The sequence below is a fragment of the Scyliorhinus torazame genome, chromosome 27 (genome assembly GCF_047496885.1).
Source record: "Scyliorhinus torazame isolate Kashiwa2021f chromosome 27, sScyTor2.1, whole genome shotgun sequence".
Lineage (NCBI taxonomy): Eukaryota > Metazoa > Chordata > Chondrichthyes > Carcharhiniformes > Scyliorhinidae > Scyliorhinus > Scyliorhinus torazame.
This window is the reverse complement of record NC_092733.1, coordinates 7,543,828-7,570,098: the sequence shown is the minus strand read 5'-3', so window position 1 is coordinate 7,570,098 and position 26,271 is coordinate 7,543,828. Positions and strand designations below refer to the sequence as shown.

Genomic DNA, 26,271 nt, shown 5'->3' with positions numbered 1-26,271 from the left:
CTAAACCCCAAACAGCTCCGCCCATCCCCATTCCCACTCCCCACCCAGCCCAGCAATTTATGGTGACTTATTCCTTAAAGAAGGTAATGAAAGGCTGCCACCTCCGTTGGAATCCTTCAACCAACCCCCTGATGGTGTACTTGACTTTCTCCAGGTACAAGAATTTCATTTGGTCGCCCAACCATACCGAGGTGCCAGGCGGAGATGAAGACCTCCACCCCAGCAGAACTTGCTTCCGGGCAATCAGCAAGGCAAAGGCAAGGACAAATGCCTTCACTTCGGTCTGCAGCCCTGGTGAGTCCGACACCCCAAAAACAGCCACCAGAGGACATGGCTCCAGTTCGTTTTCAGAATCGCCGACATGGTGTTGATGACCCAAAGGCTTACCAGTATGGGGCAAGACCAGAACATGTGTGTGTGATTGGCCGGCTGATCCGCAGACCACTCACACTTGTCTTCTACTCCCGGAAAATAAACACTTAACCTTAAACTGGATTAGACAAAGCTGCGCACATGAAGATGTGGAGTTCGCTCTATGCAAGGCTTCAATCCACACCTCCTCACCCATTATAGGCCCCAGCTCCCTCTCTCACTTTACATTCACTCCATCCGCCAAATCCGAGACCGCACACACAATTCGCCCATAAATACCAGACGTGCTTCCCTCTTCTGACCCCGCCAACGGAAATATCCTTTCCAACAGAGATGCCTGCGGTGCCTCGGGAAATGTTGGGAAGGCCATCTGCACAAAATTCCATATCTGGGGGTACCTGAACGGGTTCGTCCTGCCACACCTCAAACATCACAGACAATCCCTCCAAGTGGCAAACTATCTTTCTATAAACAAATCTCCAAATCACTCCAGCCCCTTCCCTTCCAAACCCCGAATGTGGCTTCCAATCTCCACAGTTCAAATAAATGATTGGCAAGACTAAGAGATCGTTTAGTATGTGGCGTGAACGATGAAACCATGCAAAATAAGCTTTTGGCAGAATCAGAAGTAGTTTTAAAACAGGAGCTGAGATTGCTTTAGCCATAGAGAGTGCAGGACAGGCTGCCCAGCAGTTTCAAAGTACTCTGAGCAGTGCGGTCCAACAGTTAGTGCGGGAAACTACAAGCAGCAGTGGTGGCAGAAATGGAGGCAGTGGTTAAAGCAACAAAATGAGTATGGGAACTGGAAGAGCCAGAATGTGTAGAAAATTAAACCCACAGCCTAGGATGGACCCAGAGTGTGCAGCGTGTTACAGATGTGTGGAAGCCAGCCTTCCCAGGTGTGTACAGAGTTTGGGACTGAGCTGAGGAGAAATGTTTTCACCCAGAGAGTGGTGAATCTGTGGAATTCTCTACCACACCAAGTAGTTGAGGCCAAAACATTGTGTAATTTCAAGAAGGAATTAGATATAGCTCTTGGGGCTAAAGGGATCAAGGGATATGGGAGGAAGATGGGAGCAGGGTATTCGACTTGATGACCAGCCATGATCATAATGAATGGCAGAACAGGCTCAAAGGGCCGAATGGTCTTCTCGTGCTTCTATTTTCTATGTTCCTACGAGTTGAAAAGGCTAGAAAGAAATGAAAATGAAAATCGCTTATTGTCACAAGTAGGCTTCAAATGAAGTTACTGTGACAAGCCCCTAGTCGCCACATTCCGGCGCCTGTTCGGGGAGGCTGTTACAGGAATTGAACCGTGCTGCTGGCCTGCCTTGGTCTGCTTTCAAAGCCAGCGATTTAGCCCTATGCTAAACAGCCCCTAAACAGACCGAGGCATCATTCAACCAGTGCGATTTGCAGAATGGGCAGCATCCATTGTGCCAGTAGTGAAACCTGATAAAACCATTCGCACCTGCAGGGATTACAAACTGACGGTGAACCAGGCCGCAAACCTGGACAAGTACCCCATTCCCAAAATCAAAGATCAGCATGTGAAACTGGTTGGAGATCAAACATTCACTCAGTTAGACATGAGTCGTACTGTCTAGCAGCTGGGGCTGGACGATGCCTTGAAAGAATAAACACCCATAATGGATTGTACCGGTACTCATGATTGCCCTTTGGAGTTTCATCAGTGAGTGCTATATTCCAAAGAACCATGGAGAGTTCACGGCAAGGCTTGCTGGGTGTTGTTGTGAACTTGGATGACATATTAGTAACAGGACTTACAGAATAACACTTGTCGAATTTGGAAGTAATAAGATTCCAGGAAGCAGGAGTGTGCTTCAAGAGAGAGAGAAGCGCACCTTCCAGGCTGATAAGGTGGCTGACCTGGGATATCGGGTGGACACACAGGGGTTGCACCCCATGGAGGACAAGGTGAAAGCAATCGAGGAGGCATCGGCCCCTAGGAATACCCCAGAAATCAAATATTTTCTGGGGCTGGTCAACTATTATGAGCAGTTTCTCCTAAACTGGTCAACAATGTTAGTTCCACTACATGCATTATTAAAAAGACACCAGTGATGGGTCTGGAAGGCACTATAAAAGAGGCATTTAGCCAGGTTAAGCAGTTGTTGACGTCGCTGTGATTACTGGTGCACCTCGACCCCACCAAGAAGATAATACTGACATGTGGGGCGAAATTCTCCCCCAACGGCCGATGTCCGACGACTGGCGCCAAAAACGGCGCCAATCAGACGGGCATGCTCCGCATCTTTGGGGGCCGAGCCCCAACATTGAGGGGTTAGGCCGGCGCCGGAGGGATTTCCGCCCCGCCAGCTGGCGGAAATGGCGTTTGTTGCCCCGCCAGCTGGCGCGGAAATGCGGCGCATGCGCGGGAGCGTCAGCAGCCGCCGACAGTTTCCCGCGCATGCGCAGTGGGGAGAGTCTCTTCCGCCTCCGCCATGGTGGAGGCGGAAGGGAAAGAGTGCCCCCACGGCACAAGCCCGCCCGCGGATCGGTGGGCCCCGATCGCGGGCCAGGCCACCGTGGGGGCACCCCCCGGGGTCAGATCGCCCCGCGCCCCCCCAGGACCCCGGAGCCCACCCACGCCGCTTGGTCCCGCCGGTAAATACCAGCTTTGATTTACGCCGGCGAGACAGGCAATTTCTGGGCGGGACTTTGGCCCATCCGGGCCGGAGAATTGAGCGGGGGGTCCCACCAACCGGCGCGGCCCAATTCCCGCCCCCGCCCAATCTCCGGTACCAGAGACTTCGGCGGGGGCGGGATTCACGGCGGTTCTCCGACCCGGCGGGGGGTCGGAGAATGACGCCCGTGATGCTTCCAAATCTGGTGTTGGGGCAGTTTTATCCTACAGAATTAATGATGTGTTGGATAGACCAATGGGATATGCGCCGAGAATCCTTTCAGATGTAGAGAAGAACTATTCACAAATCAAGAGAGGGCCTAACTGTCATCGTGGCATCAACAAGTTCCATCAATATCTAGACGAGAGACATTTCACTTTATTGACAGACCACAAACCCCTGTTGGATTTGTTAATGGAAGGTAAGGTGATTCCACCAATAGCTTCAGCTGGATACAACATTGTTCTTGTCAACTGATGAGGACACCATTGAACATTGCCAAGGGACGCAAATAGCCAATGCGGTTTTATAAAAAAAATTAATTTACGGGATGCGGACGTCGCTGGTTAGGCCAGCATTTATTGCCCATCCCTAGTTGCCCTTCAGAAGGTGTGGGTGAGCTGCCTTCTTGACCTGCTGCAGTCCTTCAGGTGTAGGTACAGCCACTGTGTTGTTAGGAAGGATATTCCAGCATGTTGTCCCAGCAAGAGCGAAGGAACGGCGATATATTTCCAAGATGGTGAGTGACTTGGAGGGCAACCTCCAGGTGGTGGGTTTCCCAGGTATCTGTTGCTCTTGTCCTTCTAGATGGTAGCGGTCATGGGTTGCAAGGTACTGTCTAAGGAACCTTGGGGAGTTACTGCAGTGCATCTTGTAGATGGTACACACGGTTGTCACTATTTGTTGGTGGTGGAGGGTTTGAATGTTTGTGGAAGGAGGAGCAATCAAGCAGGGCTGCTTTGTCCTGGATGGTGTCGGGCTTCTTGAGTGTTGTTGGGCTGCACTCATCCAGGCAAGTGGAGAGTATTCCATCACACACCTGGCTTGTACCTTGTAGATGGTAGACAGGATTTGGGGGGTCAGGAGGCGAGTTATCCACCATAGGAATCCTAGCTGTTGACCTGCCCTGGTAGCCACAGTATTAATATGGCTATTCCAGTTCAGTTTCTGATCAATGATAACCCCCAGGATGTTGATTGTGGGGGGATTCAGTGATGGTAATGTCATTGAATGTCAAGGGGCAGTGGTTAGATTCTCTCTTGTAGGAGATGTCCTGAGTCGTATTCCTATGCCAGAGACGCATGCGCCCCCAGAAGATAGAAGAATGGCCATGAATTTTCTAGACGTTTTGCCAGTTTGTTCGACAGACTAAGAATTGGACAGAGACCCAGTGTTGTTGAAGGTGAAACAGATGATATTGTATGGATGGTGGAACGAGAGAGCTTCAGAGGAAATGAAGCCGTACCAGATCAGGATAGATGAGTTTAGCTGCGAGGATGGTGCCGTCTTCTGGGCATCAAAATGTGTGTCCCTGGGCCAGGAAGAGAATTATTACTGGAAGAGTTACATAGAGCTGATCCAGCCGTGTCTAAAATGAAGATGCTAGGAAAAAGCTACGTGTGATGACCTGGAATCAACACTGCAATTGAAAGAGTGGTAAAGCACTCAGATCAGTGCCAATTTCAACAGAATTTACCCGCTGCAACCATGTTACATCCACGGGAATGGCCAGGTTGGCCATGGGTTAGGGTCCACATTGGACATGTGGGACTGCTTATGGGCACAATGTTTTTGTTGGTACTGGATGAGATCCACAACTGCTTATGCCACAGTTGAGAAACTGCGCCAGTGTTTCACAATCCACAGGATACCAGAGGTCCTAGTTTCGGACAATTGAATGGCTTTTACCGGTGCCGAGTTTCAGGGATTTATGACTTTTAACGGAATAAATCATATCAGAATGGCTCGGTACCACCCTTCATGCAACAGACTGGCCGAGAGGGCAGGACAGTTTTTCTAGACTGGCTTAAAGAAGCAACCACTCACATCTTTAAGCACCAAGTTGACTAGGTTCCTGCTATCATATAGGATCACCGCACATACGACTACTGGAGTCTCTCCAGTTGAGCTGGATCGTCGGTTGAGGACCTGGTTAAGTGTGATGTTCCCAAATTTAATGGTGAGAGTGGAGACAAAGAAACACAAGTCATTTAAAAGTGCAAGAGCATTCGAGATAGAGGATCCCGTGTTTGTGAAGAATTTTGGTAACGGACCAAATTGGATTCCAGGAGTTGTTGTAGCCAGAACAGGGCCGGTGTTCTATGAGGTTAAAGTACAGGACAAGATTTTAAAGAAGAACGTAGACCATTTATATGGGCGGGAGACATCCCAAGAGCCAGTGCCACGACTTGATCCACCTGTACCAACAGGATGCATTGTGGATTGCCGAAGAGTGAGCTGTTAGATCAGCAGGTAACAGGCCAGAGTGTTATCTGCAGGATGCAGTTCAAGCAGAGGAAGGTGAAATATCGGTACAACAAGTGAGTCCTTGTGAAATAAGGTCAACAGTAACTACCTCCATAGAAGAACCTCAGTCTCTGCAGCTACGTTGTGTACGAGAAAAAAAGCCATCACCGGACAGACTGAGTTATTGATGGCCTCATGTAAAGTGTTCATGATCGTAACGTTTTAGCAATTGTGTAATTTAATCATTCCCATTTGTAAAAAGGGACTTTAGAGAGAGAACATAATAGCTAGCCCCTTTAAGGGACATTTCTGAGCGAGGCGGTCATGTAACCCACTAGTCCAATTCTCTGGGATATGTTGGGACTTGTCCCAGCATTTGGACCCTAGAGCGGATTATGAAAAGATTGTTTTAAAGCTCTGTAAATAGTTGCTTATAGTTCGAATAAATCACTGTTTCTTCTACGTTAACTGATGGAGGCAATACTTGAAGTTATACACATGCTCTCCATGATTTGAAGAGACGTTTTAGAGTGCCCGTTCAAATCGGCTAAAGATTGCTGTCCTGAACTCCTCCCACACACCTTGACCCCTTTCCAATCCATTTGTTTCTAGCTTGCTTAGCAAGCAGCATCACTGTTCGGTGAAATCGAAAATGGTGCTGCTGATCTTTGTCTGGGAAACCAGCTTTTGAGCTCCACCTCTCCCCATCACCCCTCCCCTTCTTGATACCATATGAACTCTTACTTTCCTCCTCCAATTACTTTTCAGCACCGGAACAGCTTGGCTAGGGCTGCAGCAAGTTCTGGAGCATAAAATCAGTACTATTGCCAGAATATTGTCAGGGCCCATAGCCTTTGCAGTATCCAGTGCCTTCAGCCGTTTCTTGATATCACGTGGGGTGAATCGAATTGGTTGAAGACTGACATCTGTGATGCTGGGAACCTCTGGAGGAGACCGAGATGGATCATCCACTCGGCACCTCTGGCTGAAGATTACTGTGAATGCCTCAGCTTTGTCTTTTGCACAGATGTGCTGGGGTTTGCACAGATGTGCTGGGCTCTCCATCATTGAGGATAGGGATATTTGTGGAACCTCCTCCTCCAGTGAGCTGTTTAATTGTCCTCCACTATTCACAGCTGGATGTGGCAAGACTGCAGCACTTGGATCTGATCCGTTGGCTGTGGGCTCACTTAGCTCTGTCTATCACTTGCTGCTCATGCTGTTTGACACGCAAGTGGTCCTGTATTGTAGCTTCACCAGTTGCCACCTCATTTTTCAGTATGCCTGGTGCTGCTCCTGCCATGCCCTCCTGCACTCTTCACTGACCCAGGGTAGATCCTGGCTTGGTGGTAATGGTAGAGTGGGGGATATGCCAGGCCAGGACATTACAGATTGTAGTTGAATACAATTCTGCTGCTGCTGATGTCCCACAGCGCCTCTTGGATGCCCAGTTGGATGAACTTGTATCTGAGATCACCACTGTAGACGTCAGAGCAGCCTTCTCGAAGGTCAACCCACGGAAAGCCACTGGCCCGGATGGGGTACCCGGGCGAGCACTCAGATCTTGCGCGGATCAGCTGGCAGGGGTATTCGCAGACATGTTCAACCTCTCTTTACAACAATCTGAGGTCCCTATCTGCTTCAAGACGACCATCATCCCTGTACCAAAAAAAAGTCAAGCAGCGTGCCTTAATGACTATCGTCCAGTGGCTCTGACATCCATCATCATGAAGTGCTTCGAAAGGTTAGTCATGGCACAAATCAACTCCAGCCTCCCGGATTGCCTTGATCCACTACTGTTCGCCTCCCGCTGCAACAGGTCCACAGCAGGCGCCATCTCCATGGCCCTGCACTCTACCCTGGAACACCTAGATAACAAAGGTACCTATGTCAGACGCCTATTTATCGACTACAGCTCAGCCTTCAACACCATCATTCCTACGAAACTCATCTCCAACTCCGTGGCCTTGGCCTCGGCTCCTCCCTCTGCGACTGGATCCTGAGTTTTCTAACCCACACTAACCCACAGGCCACAATCAGTAAAGATAGGCAACAACACCTCCTCCATGATCATCCTCAACACCGGTGCCCCACAAGGCTGTGTCCTCAGCCCCCTACTATACTCCTTATACATCTATGACTGTGTGGCCAAATTCCCCTCCAACTCGATTTTCAAATTTGCTGATGACACCACCGTAGTGGGTCGGATTTCAAACAATGACGAGACAGAGTACAGGAATGAGATAGAGAATCTGGTGAACTGGTGCAACGACAATAATCTCTCCCTCAATGTCAACAAAATGAAGGAGATTGTCATCGACTTCAGGAAGCGTAGTGGAGAACATGCCCCTGTCTACATCAATGGGAACGAAGTAGAAAGGGTCAAGAGCTTCAAATTTTTAGGTTTACTGATCACCAACAGCCTGTCCTGGTCCCCCCATGCCGACACTATAGTTAAGAAAGCCCACCAATGACTACTTTCTCAGAAGACTAAGGAAATTTGGCATGTCAGCTACGACCCTCACCAACTTCTACAGATGCACCATAGAAAGCATTCTTTCTGGTTGTATCACAGCTTGGTATGGATCCTGCTCTTCCCAAGACCACAGGAAACTACAAAAGGTCGTGAATGTAGCCCAGTCCATCACGCAAACCAGCCTCCCATCCATTGACTCTATCTATAATTCCCGCTGCCTCAGAAAGGCAGCCAGCATAATTAAGGACCCCACGAACCCCGGACATACTTTCTTCCACCTTCTTCCATCAGGATAAAGATACCAAAGTTTGAGGTCACGTACCAACCGACTCAAGAACAGCTTCTTCCCTACTGCCATCAGACTTTTGAATGGACCTACCTCATATTAAGTGATCTTTTCTCTACACCTTGTTATAACTGTAACATTATATTCTGCAGTCTCTCCTTCCTTCCCTATGTACGGTATGCATTGTTTGTACAGCATGCAAGAAACAATACTTTTCACTGTATACTAATACATGTGACAATAATAAACCAAATCAAATCAAATCAAATCAGTCTTGAGTTGCTAGATCTGTTCTAAATCTATTCGATTTAGCATGGTGGTAGTGCCACACAACACAATGGAGGGTATCCTCAATGTGAAGACGGGACTTTGTCTCCACAAGGACTGCGTGCCAGCTATTTGAAATAGTAATAAAAACAGAAAATGCTGGACATACTCAGCAGATCAGGATTGATGACTATTCATAAGAACTGGCAAAAGTTGGAAATGTAATAGGTTTTAAGCAAGTGAAGGAGACAGGCTTGGCAAAGGAACAAAAGGGAAGGTCTGCAGAACATTTCATTATTCACGCCTCCTCTAGACATATCTTCTGTTTCCTTACTTATCCCAGTGGCTCCCTTTGGACTTGCACCACAAACCCTTTTGTCATTTAACTTCTGTCTTCCATCCTACCAAAGGCCTTCCCTTCTTTGACTGGAGAGATCAACTGTTTCTTTCTCCACAGATGTTTCCTGACCTGATGAGTATTTCCAGCACTTTCTGGTTTTATTTTGGATTTCCTACATCTGCAGTATTTTAATTTAGTGTCTGAAAGAGCAGTCCCATGCTCCTGTCCTTTACCCATACACTTTCAAAGTCTTATTTATCCAATATTCATCCAGTTCCTTTTTAAAAGCTACTACGGATTCTGCTTCCACCATTCTTTCTGCTTTAGAAGCTGACATTCCATACAATCAATTGCATCAATTGTAAAAAATATTTTAAACATCTTCTAATTAAGTTAAAACAAATTAAAAACAACTGAACAACTACATGTTAGATGTTAGTATTGGAAAGATTAAACTTCTAAAACAATTGTCCTTACAATTAGAATTATTGGTACACTTTCTATCTTATACACTCAGTTCTCATATAGGTGCAAAATAATCTTCAAAGCTTCTGCTCACTCTCTCCAGAACATTGCCACATTACTTCTGTCCATTGAGTTTCCTGTCCATTGAGTTCCCAACCAAACAAAACCTGGTTCCCATCTGAAATCTGAACTGTAATTGGCCCATGCATTCAAAGAATAATTCTCCCCTTTGCACCATAAAGGGACAGAAATCTATATTCCATTTTTCATCATACAGTGTTTTTGTCCCCCGAAATATGTACACCTTCTGACGAACTCAAGTTATTCACAAAAGTATATAAAAATATAAAAGTTTTGTGTTTGTTTGTGTTAGCAAAGTTAATAATTGCTGTACCTTGACAAACTAGAACGAGGAAAGAACATGAAAAACAAAAACTATATTTGGCAAAGCATTTCCAAGACAAAAACTATAATCTTCGAGAAAGAAATCGTTGAACTAAAATTAGAAATACATTTCTTTCAAAGGCTACAAATAAATGATAAAAGTTTGAGGTCGAGAGCCAAGACCAGAACTCAAGTGACTGAAATTAAAATTAACAGAAACACCAAAACTATATTAGCACAAACACTTGTTAAAGACAAGGGTCCTAGTTACTCACATCATACAATAGGTCAGTCCAGCCTTCCATGGTGATGCACTGGAACACAGTCAGCACAGCAAACAGGATGTTGTCAAACTGAGTAATTCCATAATTTGGTCCTTCCCAGTATTCTGTACAGTTGTTTCCATTCAGACATATTCGAGCGGGATAGTCAGTCCCACAAGGAGACTCGCCCACTATTTCATCTGATAAGTGAACAAGACAATCCACATTTAGCATCACATGCACTGGCATACCTTAATCAAGCAGACTGATTCATTTCATTCTGGATCCAATCAAACATGTGGATCATCAAGAATCAGATAAATAGAAAATGCTCTATTTCAAATGATAGCTCAAAACTGTTTTTGCTTCATTTATTTTACAATATTACTTGAAACCCTTGGTCAGGTTCCAGGCTATAACTAACTCCCCACTAAACATTTTTCTTTGTGATTCTACTTCAGCTCTCCAGTGTTCTGTGTATAAACCAGCAAAACACTCAAAGATTAAATGCTTACATTGACTCATTGGTATTCATTACTTACTCTGATTATTGAAAAGTAACATACTCCATAATGACTTTCACGGGAGGCACATGACCATGTGCATCACCAAATTACAGTAAACTGGTCAAATTACAGTATAAAGCTTGTCTTCCTGCAATAACTAATTTCTAACATACAGCAATAAAATCTTCCTTATTTTTTACTTGTTGTTACAAACAAGCACTTCAGTGACCTTTCCAGTTCTTAGAGAGAGGCAGGCATGGACCCTAGGTCCCGAGGTAAGAGGTTAATCTTCCAGTGCAGTAAACCCACTTATGCTCGAATGTACCTCTCTTCAGCACTGAACTTACAGATGAAGTTGTTCAAAATTGATCAAATTAGTATCAACAAATTCATTAAATATTTCCTCTCACTTTTTCTTCCCTTCTCTTTTAGGTGATTTTTATCTGAATAGTCTATTGGGTACGTCCAGAACTATGGTACCTCACTCAGATGCCAAACGTCATGCATGAGTTCAGGCAGTGAATGTTAGTAAGCGTTTTTACCACAGATGGTGTCAAACCTGACTCAAAAAGTGCCCAATCATGATGCAGGTACCAGAAAGCATCAGTATTGAGTTGTAGGCTCAAGTCTCATCGAGACGTTCATACGTCTAAGAATAAATGGGAGTGAGTTTCAGCCAATTTTAGGTGGAATCTATACTGAATAAATAAATAAAGGTGTAAATGCAGACCAGAATTTGGACACGCATTTTAGATGGTTTATACATAGAATAAATGATATCTAGGAGCAAATGTATGTGCTGGAACTGAACTGAGTCTTTTTCACATTTTATAAAATACTGGATTACTTAGAAGTGTTACAGATTTGAATCGGATCAAGGAAATCAAATACTGCCAATCAAACAAAATGGCCAATGCAAATAGGGAAAGGCTGTAATGTACAGACTGGGATGAGGAACACATAAAACGTATGTTCAATTATATACCCCTAAGTTAGTTTATCTTCAGGTGAAAGATACAGATAGAACAAGACATGTTTCAGACTGAGCTGTTGCTGTATAGATTGTTAAAATAAGACCTTTAGGGAAGGTTGCGAAATTATCTGTGTTTAGCTTTCTCAAGCGATCGCTTATGTTTTTTCTCCATTCTGCCTAATATATGCTTGATGTCAAATACTTGGCATAGATAGAGGAATTATATATCCATTTATATTTATCAAAGATATATTAAGTGCAATATATCAGAATTTCTAATAAATAAATAAATTATAGGAACAAGATAATCTTGCCCAACAAACCTCGCTCGCTTAAGAGATTAAGTCAGTCACCATATCCCTCATACCAAGCACTACATTTGCGTTGATCACTTTACTCTCCTGAAAATGTGGAATTTTGTTGGTCCAAACTATATGTGCTGGCAGGCCTCGAGACTCCACACTAATAGACTATTTCTCATGCCTGAGCCTAGACAGGATTAATGGCTAGTTAACTTCAAGAGAGAATTACAGCCACGTCAGTTGTAGTCCTCGTTCCATACTGGTCCATTTTTCAACAGTGATCACTGGATACTGGGGTCATGGTCAGGAGCAGGCTGATTTGATATCCCTCCGCACAGTAACATTTTTATGCACTGCTGCTGTTGCCTGACTGCAATCAGGACACCAGGAAATAAAACTGATGCCTTTATATCTTTATGGTTAAGCACCATATCAGCTGTTCATTTAATTCTCTTTAGCACTCAAGGCAACACATTAGAAATCCCGAACAGAACATGAGGATGTGGCTGTTAATGTAATCTCAGAGTTCACAGGCTATTTATTCCAATGACAGTTTGCTTTTTATTAATAGGATGAACAAAACTCTGGAATAAATTACAGCCTCATCCAAACTTCTAAACGTACACTTTGAGACACACACACGTACTGTTGCTATCGAAGCACGCTTTATGAAATTTGCCCATGTAAAATTCTAATCCAATGATAGCGAACATGAGAATGGCAAAAAATAGTAGTAGCCCAATCTGAAGCAGGGGGATCATTGCCTTCATGATGGACTTGAGCACGACTTGTAAACCTAAAATATAAAAAAAAATCCAATTAACTCATATTTTTTGTAAATCATCCCTAAGAATTTTTTTATATCCTCCATTTTACTAGTTTGATTGATCTTTCTGCTCACTAAAATGAGGCACATTACTTTGAACATTTTCAGACAGGCAGGGTAGGTAAAATTGGGACGGCACAGTGGCACAGTGGTTAATGCTGCTGTCTCTCAGCTCCAGGGACCCGGATCTGCGTTTCCTCCGTGTGCTCCGGTTTCCTCCCACAGTCCAAAGATGTGCAGATTAGGTGAGTTGGCCACGCTAAATTGCACTTTAGTGTTTAAAAATGTTAGACGGGGTTACTGCATTATGGAGATAGGGTGGAGGCTGAAAATGATACCTTTTAAAACTGAATAGCTAGGATGTCACTAGAGTAGTTTTACATAAGTTACTTTATTAAGAATTGAGATGAATTATAGGACTGAGTAATCATTATTAACCATTAATCATGTATTTTTAGGACATAGCAGTAATAAGTAATCAAATGGGATTTAGGATAGCTAACTTGACCAGAAGGACGTCACTTCTGATATCTTGGGCGCGATTCTCCGACCCCCCACCGGGTCGGAGAATTGCCGGGGGCTGGCGTGAATCCCGCCCCCGCCGTACCCCAAATTCTCCGCCACCAGAGATTCGGCAGGGGCGGGAATCACGCCGCGCTGGTCAGCGGGAATCGTGCCGGTCGGCGGGCCCACTCCCGGCGATTCTCCGGCCCGCGATGGGCCGAAGTCCTGCCGCTGTCAGCCTCGCCTGCCGGCGTGGATTAAACCTCCTCTTGAACGGCGGGACAAGGCGGCGCGGGCAGGCTCCGGGGGGGGGTGGGGGCGTGGGGCGATCTGGCCCCGGGGGATGCCCCCACGGTGGCCTGGCCCGCGATCGGGGCCCACCGATCCGCGGGCGGGCCTGTGCCGTGGGGGCACTCTTTTTCTTCCGCCTTCGCCATGGTCTTCACTATGGCGGAGGCGGAAGAGACCCCCTCCCCTGCGCATGCACGGGGATGCCGTGAGCGGCCGCTGACGCTCCCGCGCGTGCGTCGCCCGGCGTAGACCTTTCGGCGCCGGCTGGCATGGCGCCAAAGGCCTTTCCCGCCAGCCGGCGGAGCGGAAACCACTCCGGCGCGGGCCTAGCCCCTCAAGGTGAGGACTTGGCCCCTAAAGGTGCGGAGAATTCCGCACCTTTGGGACGGTCCGACGCTGGAGTGGTTCCTGCCACTCCATTACGCTGGAACCCCCCCACCCCGCCGGGTAGGGGAGAATCCCACCCCTTGTCTTTATGAAATAATGCAGGAAGCGGGTTTTGCTGTCCTGCTTCTCACAGACAACGAATGCACAGCAAATTGCGAGTAAGCACAGCTGTCAGGATGAGGATCAATCATGCACTGCTTGCAATTCTATTGGGTGAAGTTTAAACATTGCTTGCAATTCTATTGGATAAGTTTAAACATCGCAGCTTCAGGGATTGGATCGCATCCAACTGGGGTGGGCTATTAATTTTTGAAAATTGTATTAGGACTGTGTTCTGGTCTTTGTTCGGCAGAACAGGTCTTGGCAGATAGCCAGTCTGTTCTCCGTGTACACGTAACAAGCTTGATTAAATAAGCCATCTTGTCCAGGTTGTTGTGTTTGTTCCACTCTGTACTGAGTTGAGCCACAGGGAATAACCCCATGTGGAAGCTGACTCAATACACAGGTCTTGAAACCACTCTTACAGAGGCGTTGGCTTAAATAGGGTGCTCTTTCCATGGGCCAGTGCAGACTCAATGGGTCAAAAGGCCTCCTCCTGCACTGAAAATTCTATGATTCTAAAATCACCTACATCATTTAACCACTGGAAAGTCACCAGGATTCCCGCCATTATGAATGTTAATCTGCTCAACTTGCCCAAAGCTGACAAGGTCCGTCTTTACACACATACGTCAGGTCCTGATGACATCACTGGGACCCAACTTCAGTTTTAACTGAAGCCTGAATGGCACAGCAGAATGTCACAAAAGAGGGTTGCTTTTGTCTTTTTATGTGGACTATTATCCTCTAGGCTCCACACAATAGTTTAAGGCCTCCTTTGCCATGGAGTTTCCCACATCCCACTTCCCACAAGTCAAATCCAAAATGGGTGGAACATCAGACAGCAGGATTCAAATGAAGCTGGCAGCATCCAGTCTGTATTCTACCTGCCTTAAACCTAAGGACCAACTTCTTTGGTTCATCAGATCGGCTACTGAGAGGCTCAAGACCACATTCTACCAGTTCATGGTTCATCACTTTACAATACAAACAAAGGATCAATTACACCAGAGAATAATTCTTGAAATCTACTGCTCGTTATCTTTAAAAACTATTTTAAAGCAGCTTTAATACCTACTTGGAATTCCAGAGACCAACTTCAACGGTCGGAGGACCCGAACTGCACGCAGAGTTCGAAGATCAAATTCTGCACCCGTTGTAGCAACAATACTGGAAAAGAAAATACAGAAAACATATGTCATATTCACAACAACAGATGTGTATCATGCTCCCACACACCATTGTGTACCTGCCTCGAAATCTATGCAGGCTGCAGGACACAAGAAGAAAATTTGTTCCTGTATAACAAATATTTGGGACTCAGCAAAACTTTTTCCTGTCTATTTTCTTGCTTATGGCCAGAGGCTTTCGCTGGAGTTGGGTGGGTATGTGAAAAGATATCACACCCAATCTCATAGAATGGCCACAGGACAGCCCGTTATGTCCTTGCCAGCTCTCTGCAAGCATAACTCAACCAATCACTTTCCCAACCTTTTTCCCCATAACCCTGCAAATGATTTCTCTTATGTATTTATCTAATGCCCTTTTTGAAAGCCATCTGCCTCCACCACGCTCTCAGACAGTGCATCCTTGGTCCAAACCACTCGCTACATAAAAAGATCTTTCCTCATGCACCCATTGCTTCTTTTGCCAATTGCCTTAAATTGGTGACCTCTGATCCTTGGCCCTTCTGCCACTTGGGAACAGTTTCTCTTTATCTACGTTGATTTTGAACACGATTATCAAATCTCCACTTCTCTAAGGAGGACAACACTTGTTTCTCCAGTCTATCCACATGACTGAATTCATCATCCCTGAAATCATTCTTGTACATCTTTTCTGCGCACTCTCCAAATCCTTCCTGAAATGGTGCTCAGAATCGGGCACAATGTTGAGGCCCAACCAGTGTTTTACAAAAGTTCATCACAACTTCATTGCTTTTGCACCCCCTGCCTCCAATTTTTGAAAACCTATTATTACGATCCCAGACCAAACTCCAACAGTGGCTAGGATACTGGATGAAACCCCAATATTTTATTTTAATTTTGTAAGACTGAGTGAAAAGGATACCTCGCTCACACAAAATAGCGATATGGTATATTAAAACAAACTTTATTGCTAACACAGTATTAAAATATCACAGAAGAAAATAGCTTACAATTACACCTTAAACAATGATAATCAGTACAGTTACACAATAATCCTTAACTGCTATCTTTATTTCCACTCAAACAATAAAACCATCTCAGGCCCAATCCACTTTTAAATACAGTTAGCACTCACGAATACCTGCTGCATAGGAATGACTTGAATACTCCACATTGAGAAAGAGATCTTTTGAGGCTGCTTGGAAGAAAGAGACCTGACACCCTGATGCAGAATCTCTGGCTGTATTTGGTCAGAAACCTTCTCAGCTAAAAACTAACCTTGAAAACCTCAACACCTGACTGCTTCTACCCCAGCTCCTCCCATTGACTACATAATCTTACTAAACTGAACACAATCAAGTAATTATCTATTCCACGGGGAACCCTTTTAATGTAAATAAAAGTCCATTAGCCCAAACTTTTACAATGCTTTAATTGCACCTCTGGCTCTAAAATGCCTAGCTGTCTTTCAAACCAGCATTTTAAAAAACATAACTGCAGCAGTTACACACACTAACCCAGGCTTTTAACCCTTACTGCACCAAATACATATAATACAACAAATTTTGAAATTGTGTCCAAGGTACCCAATTCTCAGTTGTTTCAAGTAGTTGTCCTAAGTAGCAATCCCTGGGAACCCCATTGTATACCTTCCTGCAATGCAAAATACAATTGCTCACCATTACGCTCTGTTGAATCCCTACAGTGCAGGAAGCCATTTGGCCCATGGAGTCTGCACAACCCTCGGCAACAGCACTCAACCTAGGTCTATTCCCACAGCCCAATCCCTGTAATGTAACCTGCACATCCCTGGACAATAAGGGCCAATCCACCTAACCTGCACATCTTTGGACTGCGGGAGGAAACCGGAGCACCCGGAGAAAACCCATGCAGACACAGGGAGAACTTGCAAACTCCTCACAGACAAGGCCAGAATCAAACCCAGATCCCCGGTGCTGTGGGGGCATCAGAACCACTGTGCCATCTAATGTATACCAACCTTGTCTCTTTCCCTATTATCCATGAGCTTTAACTTTGCTGGTAAGTTCAACCTGGCCCTAAACTGACCTACACACTTGTGAAAATTGGGGAGTGAGAAGTCAAACAGCTCTTTCTCCTAATTTTTATCCAGGAATCTTGTAGATCAGCCATGGTTGCCGAAGACAACAACGAACAATGGTCAAACCTAGAACTTTCCCAATCTGAGGGCTTAGTGCTGCACACAAAAATACTCCTATTGACTGTATTTTGAAAGAATAGTATTATTTTTAAGCTTAATATAATTATTCCATTAAATCTAGTTTGGATACTTCTTGCCCCCAAGATTAAATATCTTTCTGCTAGGATGATTTTATTTTCCATTTTCTACACAGCTCAGTATCGTACTGGCTTAAAAACACCTTATCCATGCTAATACCATCAAAATAGCAACTCTGCACAATGCCAACTCTACCCTAATTGTACCTGGATACTGATTTATTTCAGCAGGTTTTAGCTGTAGAAATTTCTGTCCAGATTAATTCATCGTCAGCAACAACTTATATTTATATGGCACCTTAATGTAATGAAACATCCCAAGGCACCTCGCAGGACCATCATAAAATAAAGTACAACAGCAAGCTATATAAAGAGCTATTGAGTCAGAAAACCAAAAGCGTGGCAAAAGAGGTACATTTTAAGGAGTGTCTTAAAGGAGAGGAGCAAGGGAGTGAGGCAGAGAGGTTATAGGGAGGCAATTCCTGAACATGGGGCTCGGGCAAATGAAGTCAGTTCCACCAATGGAAGAACAATTAAAATTTGGGGGTGCCCGAGAGGCCGGAATTGGAGAAAATGCACATATCTCAGAAGGTGGTGGGGTGGTAAATTGAAGGAGTATAGGTTAGAATCAAAGAATTTACAGTGCAGAAGGAGGTCATTTGGCCCATCGAGTCTGCACCGGCTCTTGGAAAGAGCACCCTACCCAAGGTCCACACCTCCACCCTATCCCCATAACCCAGTAACCCCACCCAACATTAAGGGCAATTTTGGACACTATGGGTAATTTAGCATGACCAATCCACCTAACCCGCACATCTTTGGACTGTGGGAGGAAACCGGAGCACCCGGAGGAAACCCACGCACACACGGGGAGAGAATGTGCAGACTCCGCACAGACAGTGACCCAAGCCGGGAATCGAACCTGGGACCCTGGAGCTGTGAAGCAATTGTGCTATCCACAATTCTACCGTGCTGCCCATCTTAGATTAGGATAAGTGGTTGGCACAACATCGTGGGCCGAAGGGCCTGTACTGTGCTGTACTGTTCTATATTCTATGTTCTATGGAGGGCAAGACCATGGGGCAATTTGAAAACAAGAACGAGAATTTTAAAGATGAGGGCGTCATTCTCCGACCCCCCGCCGGGTCGGAGAATGGCCGTTGGCCGCCGTGAATCCCGCCCCCGCCGAAGTCTCCGCTCCCGGAGATTGGAATCCCGCCCAGGAATTGCCTGTCCCGCCGGCGTAAATCAAACCTGGTATTTACCGGCGGGACCAGGCGGCGTGGGCGGGCTCTGGGGTCCTGGGGAGGGGCGCGGGGCGATCTGACCCCGGGGGGTGCCCCCACGGTGGCCTGGCCCGCGATCGGGGCCCACCGATCCGCGGGTGGGCCTGTGCCGTGGGGGCACTCTTTCCCTTCCGCCTCCGCCACGGCCTCCACCATGGTGGAGGCGGAAGTGACTCTCCCCACTGCGCATGCGCGGGAAACTGACAGCGGCCGCTGACGCTCCCGCGCATGCGCTGGGAAACTGACAGCGGCCGCTGATGCTCCCGCGCATGCGCCGCATTTCCGCGCCAGCTGGCGGGGCAACAAACGCCATTTCCGCCAGCTGGCGGGGCGGAAATCCCTCCGGCGTCGGCCTAGCCCCTCAATGTTGGGGCTAGGCCGCTAAAGATGCGGAGACTTCCGCACCTTTTTGCCGGCGCGATGCCCGTCTGATTTGCGCTGGCTTTGGCGCCAGTCGGCGGGCATCCCGCCGTTGGGGGAGAATTTCGCCCAAGATGTTGGCCGCGTTGCGCCCGGTGCATCTCCCGCTACGTCGGGAGAATTCTGGGAGAGGCCCGAAAGCACTGCGCAAAAAAACAATTTCTGATGCTCCTGATTGCGCGAGCTGGTGTGATCAGGATCTCACCCAGAAAATGATCAGAGCTCATTTGTATTTGTTTTAATCTCAGCTGGTGGTCAACCAGGTATGAATCTCTACTGGTACTTAAAGTTCATAAATTCATAAGATATAGGGGCAGAATTAGGCCATTTGGCCCATCGAGTCCGCTCCGCCATTCTATCATGGCTGATATATTCCTCATCTGCTACCTACAATGTTACAGACCAAGAGCTGGGTTGCAAAATCAGTCGGACCATCTCCTCCCTAGAACACATGACCAGGAGCGGGAGTCGGCAATTTAGCCTCTCGGGCCTCAACACCTTCAATGTGATCATGGCTGATCCCATCCTGGCCTCAACTCCATTGTCCTGCCCGTTCTCCATAACCCTTCAACCCATTACTAATTAAAAATCTGTCTAACTCTTCCTTAAATTTACTCGCTGTCCCTGCATCTACCGCACACTGGGGTAGCGAATTCCACTGATTCACAACTCTTTCTCCTCAAATAGTTTCTCCTCAAATCTGTTTTAAATCTGCTACCTCTTATTCTAAGATTATGACCTTTCATTTTAGAATGCCCCACAAGAGGAAGCATCAGCTCCACGTCTACTTTATCCATACCTTTTAGCATCTTATATACCTCAATTAGATCTCCTTTCATTCTTCTAAACTCTCGGGAGTGTAGGCCTAATCTGCTCAATCTCGCCTCATATGACAAACCCCTCATCTCTGGAATCAACCAAATCACCATCCGAGGAAAAAGGCTCTCACTGTCCACCCTATCCAATCCTCTGATCATCTTGTATGCCTCAATTAAGTCACCTCTTAACCTTCTTCTCTCTAACGAAAACAGCCTCAAGTCCCTCAGCCTTTCCTCATAAGATCTTCCCTCCATACCAGGCAGCATTCTGGTAAATCTCCTCTGCACCCTTTCCAATGCTTCCACATCCTTCCCATAATGCGGTGACCAGAATTGCGGCCGCACCAGAGTTTTGTACAGCTGCAACATGACCTGATGGCTCCGAAACTCAATCCCTCTACCAATAAAAGCTAACACACCTTCTTAACAACCCTATCAACCTGAGTGGCAACTTTCAGGGATCTATGTACATGGACACCGAGATCTCTCTGCTCACCCACACTGCCAAGAATCTTACCATTAGCCCAGTACTCTGTCTTCCTGTTATACCTTCCAAAATGAATCACCTCACACTTCTCTGCATTAAACTCCATTTGCCACCTCTCAGCCCAGCGCTGCAGCTTATCTATGTCCCTCTGTAACTTGTAACATCCTTCCGCACTGTCCACAACTCCACCGACTTTAGTGTCATCTGCAAATTTACTCACCCATCCTTCTACGCCCTCCTCCAGGTCATTTATAAAAATGACAAACAGCAGTGGCCCCAAAACAGATCCTTGTGGTACACCACTAGTAACTGAACTCCAGTCTGAACACTTCCCATCAACCAAAGTCTCGCCCCATTTAGATAATAGGTTGCCTTTCAATTTTTTCGACTAAAATGCTGACCTCACATTTATCCACATTAAACTCCATCTGCCACATTTTGGCCCACTCTCCTAACCTATCTCTATCCATTTGTAAGGTTCTTATTTCCTCGTTGCAACTTCCTGTCCCACCTATTTTTGCGTCATCTGCAAATTTGGCTATAGAATCTTCTATTCCTGTATCCAAGTCATTTATATAGATTGTAAATAGCCGGAGCCCAAGGACCGAACCCTGTGGCACCCCACAAGTTACATCTTGCCATCCAGAAAAAGACCCATTAATCCCGACTCTCTGTCTCCTGTCCGTCAGCCAGTCTTCTATCCAAACTAATAAATTACACTAATCCCATGTAATCTCACCTTGTGAATCAACCTTCTGTGCGGCACCTTATTAAACACCTTGCAGAAGTCCAGATACACTACATTTACAGGATCCCCATTATCCACGTTGCTTGTTACATCTTCAAAGAACTCAAACAAATTAGTCAAACTTCAAAGAACTCAAGCAAATTGAAAACGGGGACCAAATGGCATGGGCTCAGTGGGGGGAGCAAATAGGTGAGTATCCCTCTCCACTTACCTCCAGTACAAGGGCTGAGCCGTTGGCCAGATGCTGCAGGGGATCCTTCAAGGGGGTTGAGCGGGGCTCGTGCTGGGTAGGAGGGAGCCAGGTCAGGATCTCCCCCGGGATGGGGGCGTTTTGGGTCTTTGATGCTTTGAAGCCTGCTTTATTTCATGTTTAATGCCCCATAACAGGGCAAAGCACAGCTGCAGCCTGTCTGTCCCAAAATCCTCTCACAGGACAGAGCCTTTCTGCAGCTTGTTTCTTGGAGAAACATTTCACTCCCCTTGAAGTTTCAATAGGATCTGTGGTTTCACTGTTGCACAATGCCTGCACGTGGTTGTTTACATTGAATTTCACGCCCCATTGACTTTTACAAGTCTCTTGATTGATACAAAGAACAAAGAAAAGTACAGCACAGGAACAGGCCCTTCGGCCCTCCAAGCCGTGCCGACCATGCTGCCCGACTAAACTACAATCTTCTACACTTCCTGGGTCCGTATCCCTCTATTCCCATCCTATTCATGTATTTGTCAAGATGCCCCTTAAATGTCACTATCGTCCCTGCTTCCACCACCTCCTCCGGTAGCGTGTTCCAGGCACCCACTACCCTGTGTAAAAAACTTGCCTCGTACATCTCCTCTAAACCTTGCCCCTCGCACCTTAAACCTATGCCCCCTAGTAATTGACCCCTCTACCCTGGGGAAAAGCCTCTGACTATCCACTCTGTCTATGCCCCTCATAATTTTGTAGACCTCTATCAGGTGGCCCCTCAACCTCCATCGTTCCAGTGAGAAAAAACCGAGTTTATTCAACCGCTCCTCATAGCTAATGCCCTCCATACCAGGCAACATCCTGGTAAATCTCTTCTGCACCCTCTCTAAAGCCTCCACATCCTTCTGGTAGTGTGGCGACCAGAATTGAACACTATACTCCAAGTGTGGCCTAACTATGGTTCTATACAGCTGCAGCATGACTTGCCAATTCTTAAACTCAATGCCCCGGCCAATGAAGGCAAGCATGCCGTAAGCCTTCTTGACTACCCTTCTCCACCTGTGTTTTCTAAAAGGAGGGATTAGCTTTGTTTGTTTTTATAGCACTTCAGGATCCATCATCTCTGAAGTGCTTCCTCTTTTGAGCAAGGGTCAAGTGTTACACCAAGGTATGATGAATATTGTACGTTGGAAAAAGTCTGTATTCTCTTTTTGGAAAGGTCTCTTCAAATACAAGGTGAAATGAGATTATTCCAGACAATGTTGGGATCACTTATGAGAAGTGCTCATGTGATCAAGGTTGCCATGAAAATGGGAGTTAGCTGAACAAAAACACAAATAGACAAGTAACTGAATATTGAGTAACAGTTGGTGTTCTGTTGCAGCTGGGCAGGAAAAAATACATTTTCGCAAAGAATCCCTTGGTAGCAGAAGCAAATCTTTCTAGGGATCTGACTGGACTGTTTAGCAGGTTTATTCAAGCTATCGGGACCAATGTTCTTGCGAGCCAGATAACTAATGAAGTAGAGATAACTTTAAACTAAATAGTGTGGGCAAGGGATCACATTTGGGAAGATGCAGCGAATCAAAAAGTAAAGACAAGTCAAGAGAGAAAGATATTAATATGGGAATGGATAACAGACCGTTACAGGAAGGAACAGAGAGTACAAATCGACAGATTAGGTTAGAGGTTACAAAAAAATAAAAGGACAAAACTAAAGGCTAGTTACATGAACGGGTGTAGCATTCAAAGCAAAACAGATGAACTGATGGCGCAAATTCTATAAGCAAGTACAATGTGATTACAGAGACATGGCTGCAGGAGAACATAGATTGAGACCTGAATATTGAAGACATTTAGGAAGGACAGGAAGCTAGGAAAAAGTGGAGGGTGGCTCTATTAATTAATGATGGTGTTAGAATAACAGAGGGATGAGCTATGTTCAGGAAACCAGGTTTGGGTAGAGATGAGAAATGAGAAGGGCATGAAGTCATTTGTGGGAGTAAATACAGGCTCCCTATCAGTAACCACATGGTAGGCCTGGCTTTAAAGGAAGAAATAATGGGATAGGCACACGGCTCCAGTTTGTTGCTGGTGGCAGCATCGAGGTTCAAGCCTCACACCAGCAGGAGGATGCAAATGGGTAAAAATGACCCATTTGCATCCTATTAATGGACTGGGCACTAAATTCTCGACGCCTCCATGATTCTCTGTCCCTCTGGGCCAGGATTCACACGGATGTGGATTGGTGCAAGTGTTTACCGGCCCTGACGCGGTGGACCTTATGCTGGGCCAAGGGGTAAATATTGTATTTAAGGTAGGTACCTGCAAAGTCCTTCGGACAGCTCCATCTCCCCTCCGCAAAGAAAATCCTGATATGGCACCGGGAGGAGGGGGGTTCTCTGATATGGGGGGGGGGGTTTCTGTTGGGGGCGTCTCCGGTGGGTCGGGTCACCCTCATGCGTGTATTCTGTGCGGGGGGCGGGGGTGACCCAGCAATTTCTGTGGTGGGGAGGATGCCCCTATTTGTAAGCGGGCAGAGGAGAAGGATTTGCGTTGCGGGGGGAAGCCAACCGTTGGACGTCACTACCAGGCCGCCCATTCGAAACGATGGTCCGGTAGCGTGATTTGCAAAGGAATCCCTCGTGATCCCTGCCATGCATAGATTTGCCTGGCTGGGGAGAGCGAATTGCTTCTGGCCGCCACTCCCAGCGCCAATGCAAACCAGAAGCGACTCAACTCCAGTGGGAGAACATAGTCAACCAGCTAGGAGCTGGTTTAGCACAGTGGGCTAAATAGCTGGCTTGCAATGCAGAACAAGGCAGCAGCGCGGGTTCAATTCCGGTACCAGCCTCCCAAAACAGGTGCCGGAATGTGGCGACTCGGGGCTTTTCAAAGTAACTTCATTGAAGCCTACTTGTGAAAATAAGTGTTTTTTATTATTATTATTATTATAGTTACCTGAACAGAGAATCCAGCCTAATATGATTGAATTTTACATTCAATTTGAAGGAAAGAAGAGTGGTTCAAAGACAAGTATTTTAAAATTAAATAAGGGTAATTATGAGGGCATGAAAATAGAGCTAGCTAAAGTGAACTGGCAAATTAGGTTAAGGGATGGGTTAATAGAGATACAGTGACAGACATTTAAGGAGATATTTCAGAATACATAGTACATTCCAAAGAGAAAGAAAAATTCCATGGGAGGACCCACTATCCCTGGTCAAACTTAAAGAAAAAGCATATCATTCTGCAAAGATGGGTGGCAGGCAGAAGGCTGGGCAGAATATAAAAAACAAAAAAGATAGACTAAAAGATTAATAAGAAGGGGAAACTTTGAGTATGAGAACAGCTAGCTAGAAATATAAAGACAGATAGTTAGTAGGCACGATCCAACGGCCACACTGCGCCCGAAAAGCAGCTCTCTGCAGCGCAGCGTGGCCAATAAAAGTCGGGAGGATATATACAGATAGGTTAAGTGAGTGGGAAACAATCTGGAAAATGGAGTGCAATGTGGGAAAATGTGGAATTGTTCATTTTGGTAGGAAGAATAAAAAGGAAGCATATTATCAAAATGGTGAGAGATTGCAGAGCTCTGAGATGCAGGCAGATCTAGGTGTCCTCTTGCGTGAATCTCAAAAGGTTAGTATGCAGGTAAAGGAAGTAATTAGGGGGAGCTAATGGAATTTCATTGCTTGTGAGGGGAATTGAATACGAATGTAGGAAGGTTATGCTTCAGTTATGCAGTACATTGGTGAGTCCATATCTGGAGTATTGTGTACAGTATTGGTCTCCTTACTTAAGGAAGTATATAAATGCATTAGAAGCAGTTCAGAGAAGATTCTGGGCGGGAGTGTTTGCGGTCTTAGCTGGGATAGTGGAGGAGGAGGTGGACCCAGACCCTTTGGTGGCGATATTTGGGGTTTCAGAGAAGCCGGAGCTCATGGAGAGGAGGATAGCCGATATTGTGGCCTTCGCCTCTCTGATTGCATGGCAGCGAATTTTGCTGGAGTGGTGGTCGGCATCACCACTGGGGGTAGCGGTTTGGTTGGGTGACATGTATGACTTCATGCGGTTAGAGAAGATAAAGTATGAGTTAAGGGGCTCTTCAGAGGGGTTTGAAGATAGGTGGGAAATGTTTGTGACCATATTTGAGGAGCTGTTCGTTGTGGAGGAGGGGGGTGAAAAAGGGGGAGAATCTGTACAGACTGTATAGTTGATTACTGGGAAATATGTTACCCGGGGCGTTAATTCGCTGCAACCTGTTTGGATACCTGTTTGTAATAAAATACATTTTTTTTAAAAAAACAGTTCAGAGAAGGTTTACCAGAGTAATACCAGGAATGGGCGGGTTGTCTTATGAGAAAAGGTTGGAGAGGCTGGGCTTGTATCCACTAGAGATTATAAAAGTAAAAAGCAACTTGATTGAAGCATATAAGATCCTGAGGGGTATCAACAAGGTGGATGTGGAGAGGATGTTTTTCTCTCTCTTATGAGAGAATCTAGAACTATGGGTCACTGTTTAAAAATAAGGGGTTGCCCATTTAAGACGGAGATGAGAACTTTTTCCCTCAGAGGGTCCGAGGTCTTTACAACTCTGCTTCCAAACATTTTATGGTAGAGAGTCTTTGAATACTTTTAAAACATAGGTAGATAGAGTCCTGAGAAGCAAGGGGGTGAAAGGTTATCGGGGGCAGACAGGAACGTGGGGTTGAGTCGACAATCAGATCCGCCATGATCTTATTGAATGGCAGAACAGGCTCAAGGGGCCGAGTGGCCTCCTCCTGCCCCTAATTCGGATGCTCTTATGACTAAGTGGAGCATTGGCAAAGTCCTTTGGATGACTCGATCAACATTGGAAGGAGTGACGAAACTCCACCATAGAGCTCCAGAAACTTTGGGACTGACCTTGATGCTACATGCGTGCCAGCTATTGTGAAATTTAACTTGAAATTTGTTTTTCTGTTTTGAAGTAATTTGCCTAATAATTAATGTTTGAACTATGTTCATTTTGGTTTTAGAAAGTGGAACCTTGTTCATCGGTTTCTTCTGTGGGTCTTTTGGGC

At 45.9% G+C, this 26,271-nt stretch overlaps 1 protein-coding gene across 8 annotated transcripts in view; it reads right to left on the bottom strand.

The window, feature by feature from the left end:
- Positions 1–26,271, bottom strand: part of LOC140403169 (voltage-dependent P/Q-type calcium channel subunit alpha-1A-like) — a 721,889-nt gene that overhangs the window by 420,278 nt on the left and 275,340 nt on the right. For all 8 annotated transcript variants that reach the window (XM_072490879.1, XM_072490875.1, XM_072490873.1 and 5 more), the window contains exons 4-6: positions 14,934–15,025; positions 12,395–12,544; positions 9,980–10,167 (exon numbers count right to left, since the gene is read on the bottom strand). In XM_072490879.1, coding sequence (XP_072346980.1) covers positions 9,980–10,167; positions 12,395–12,544; positions 14,934–15,025 — 430 coding nt within the window. The remainder of the gene's footprint in view (positions 1–9,979; positions 10,168–12,394; positions 12,545–14,933; positions 15,026–26,271) is intronic.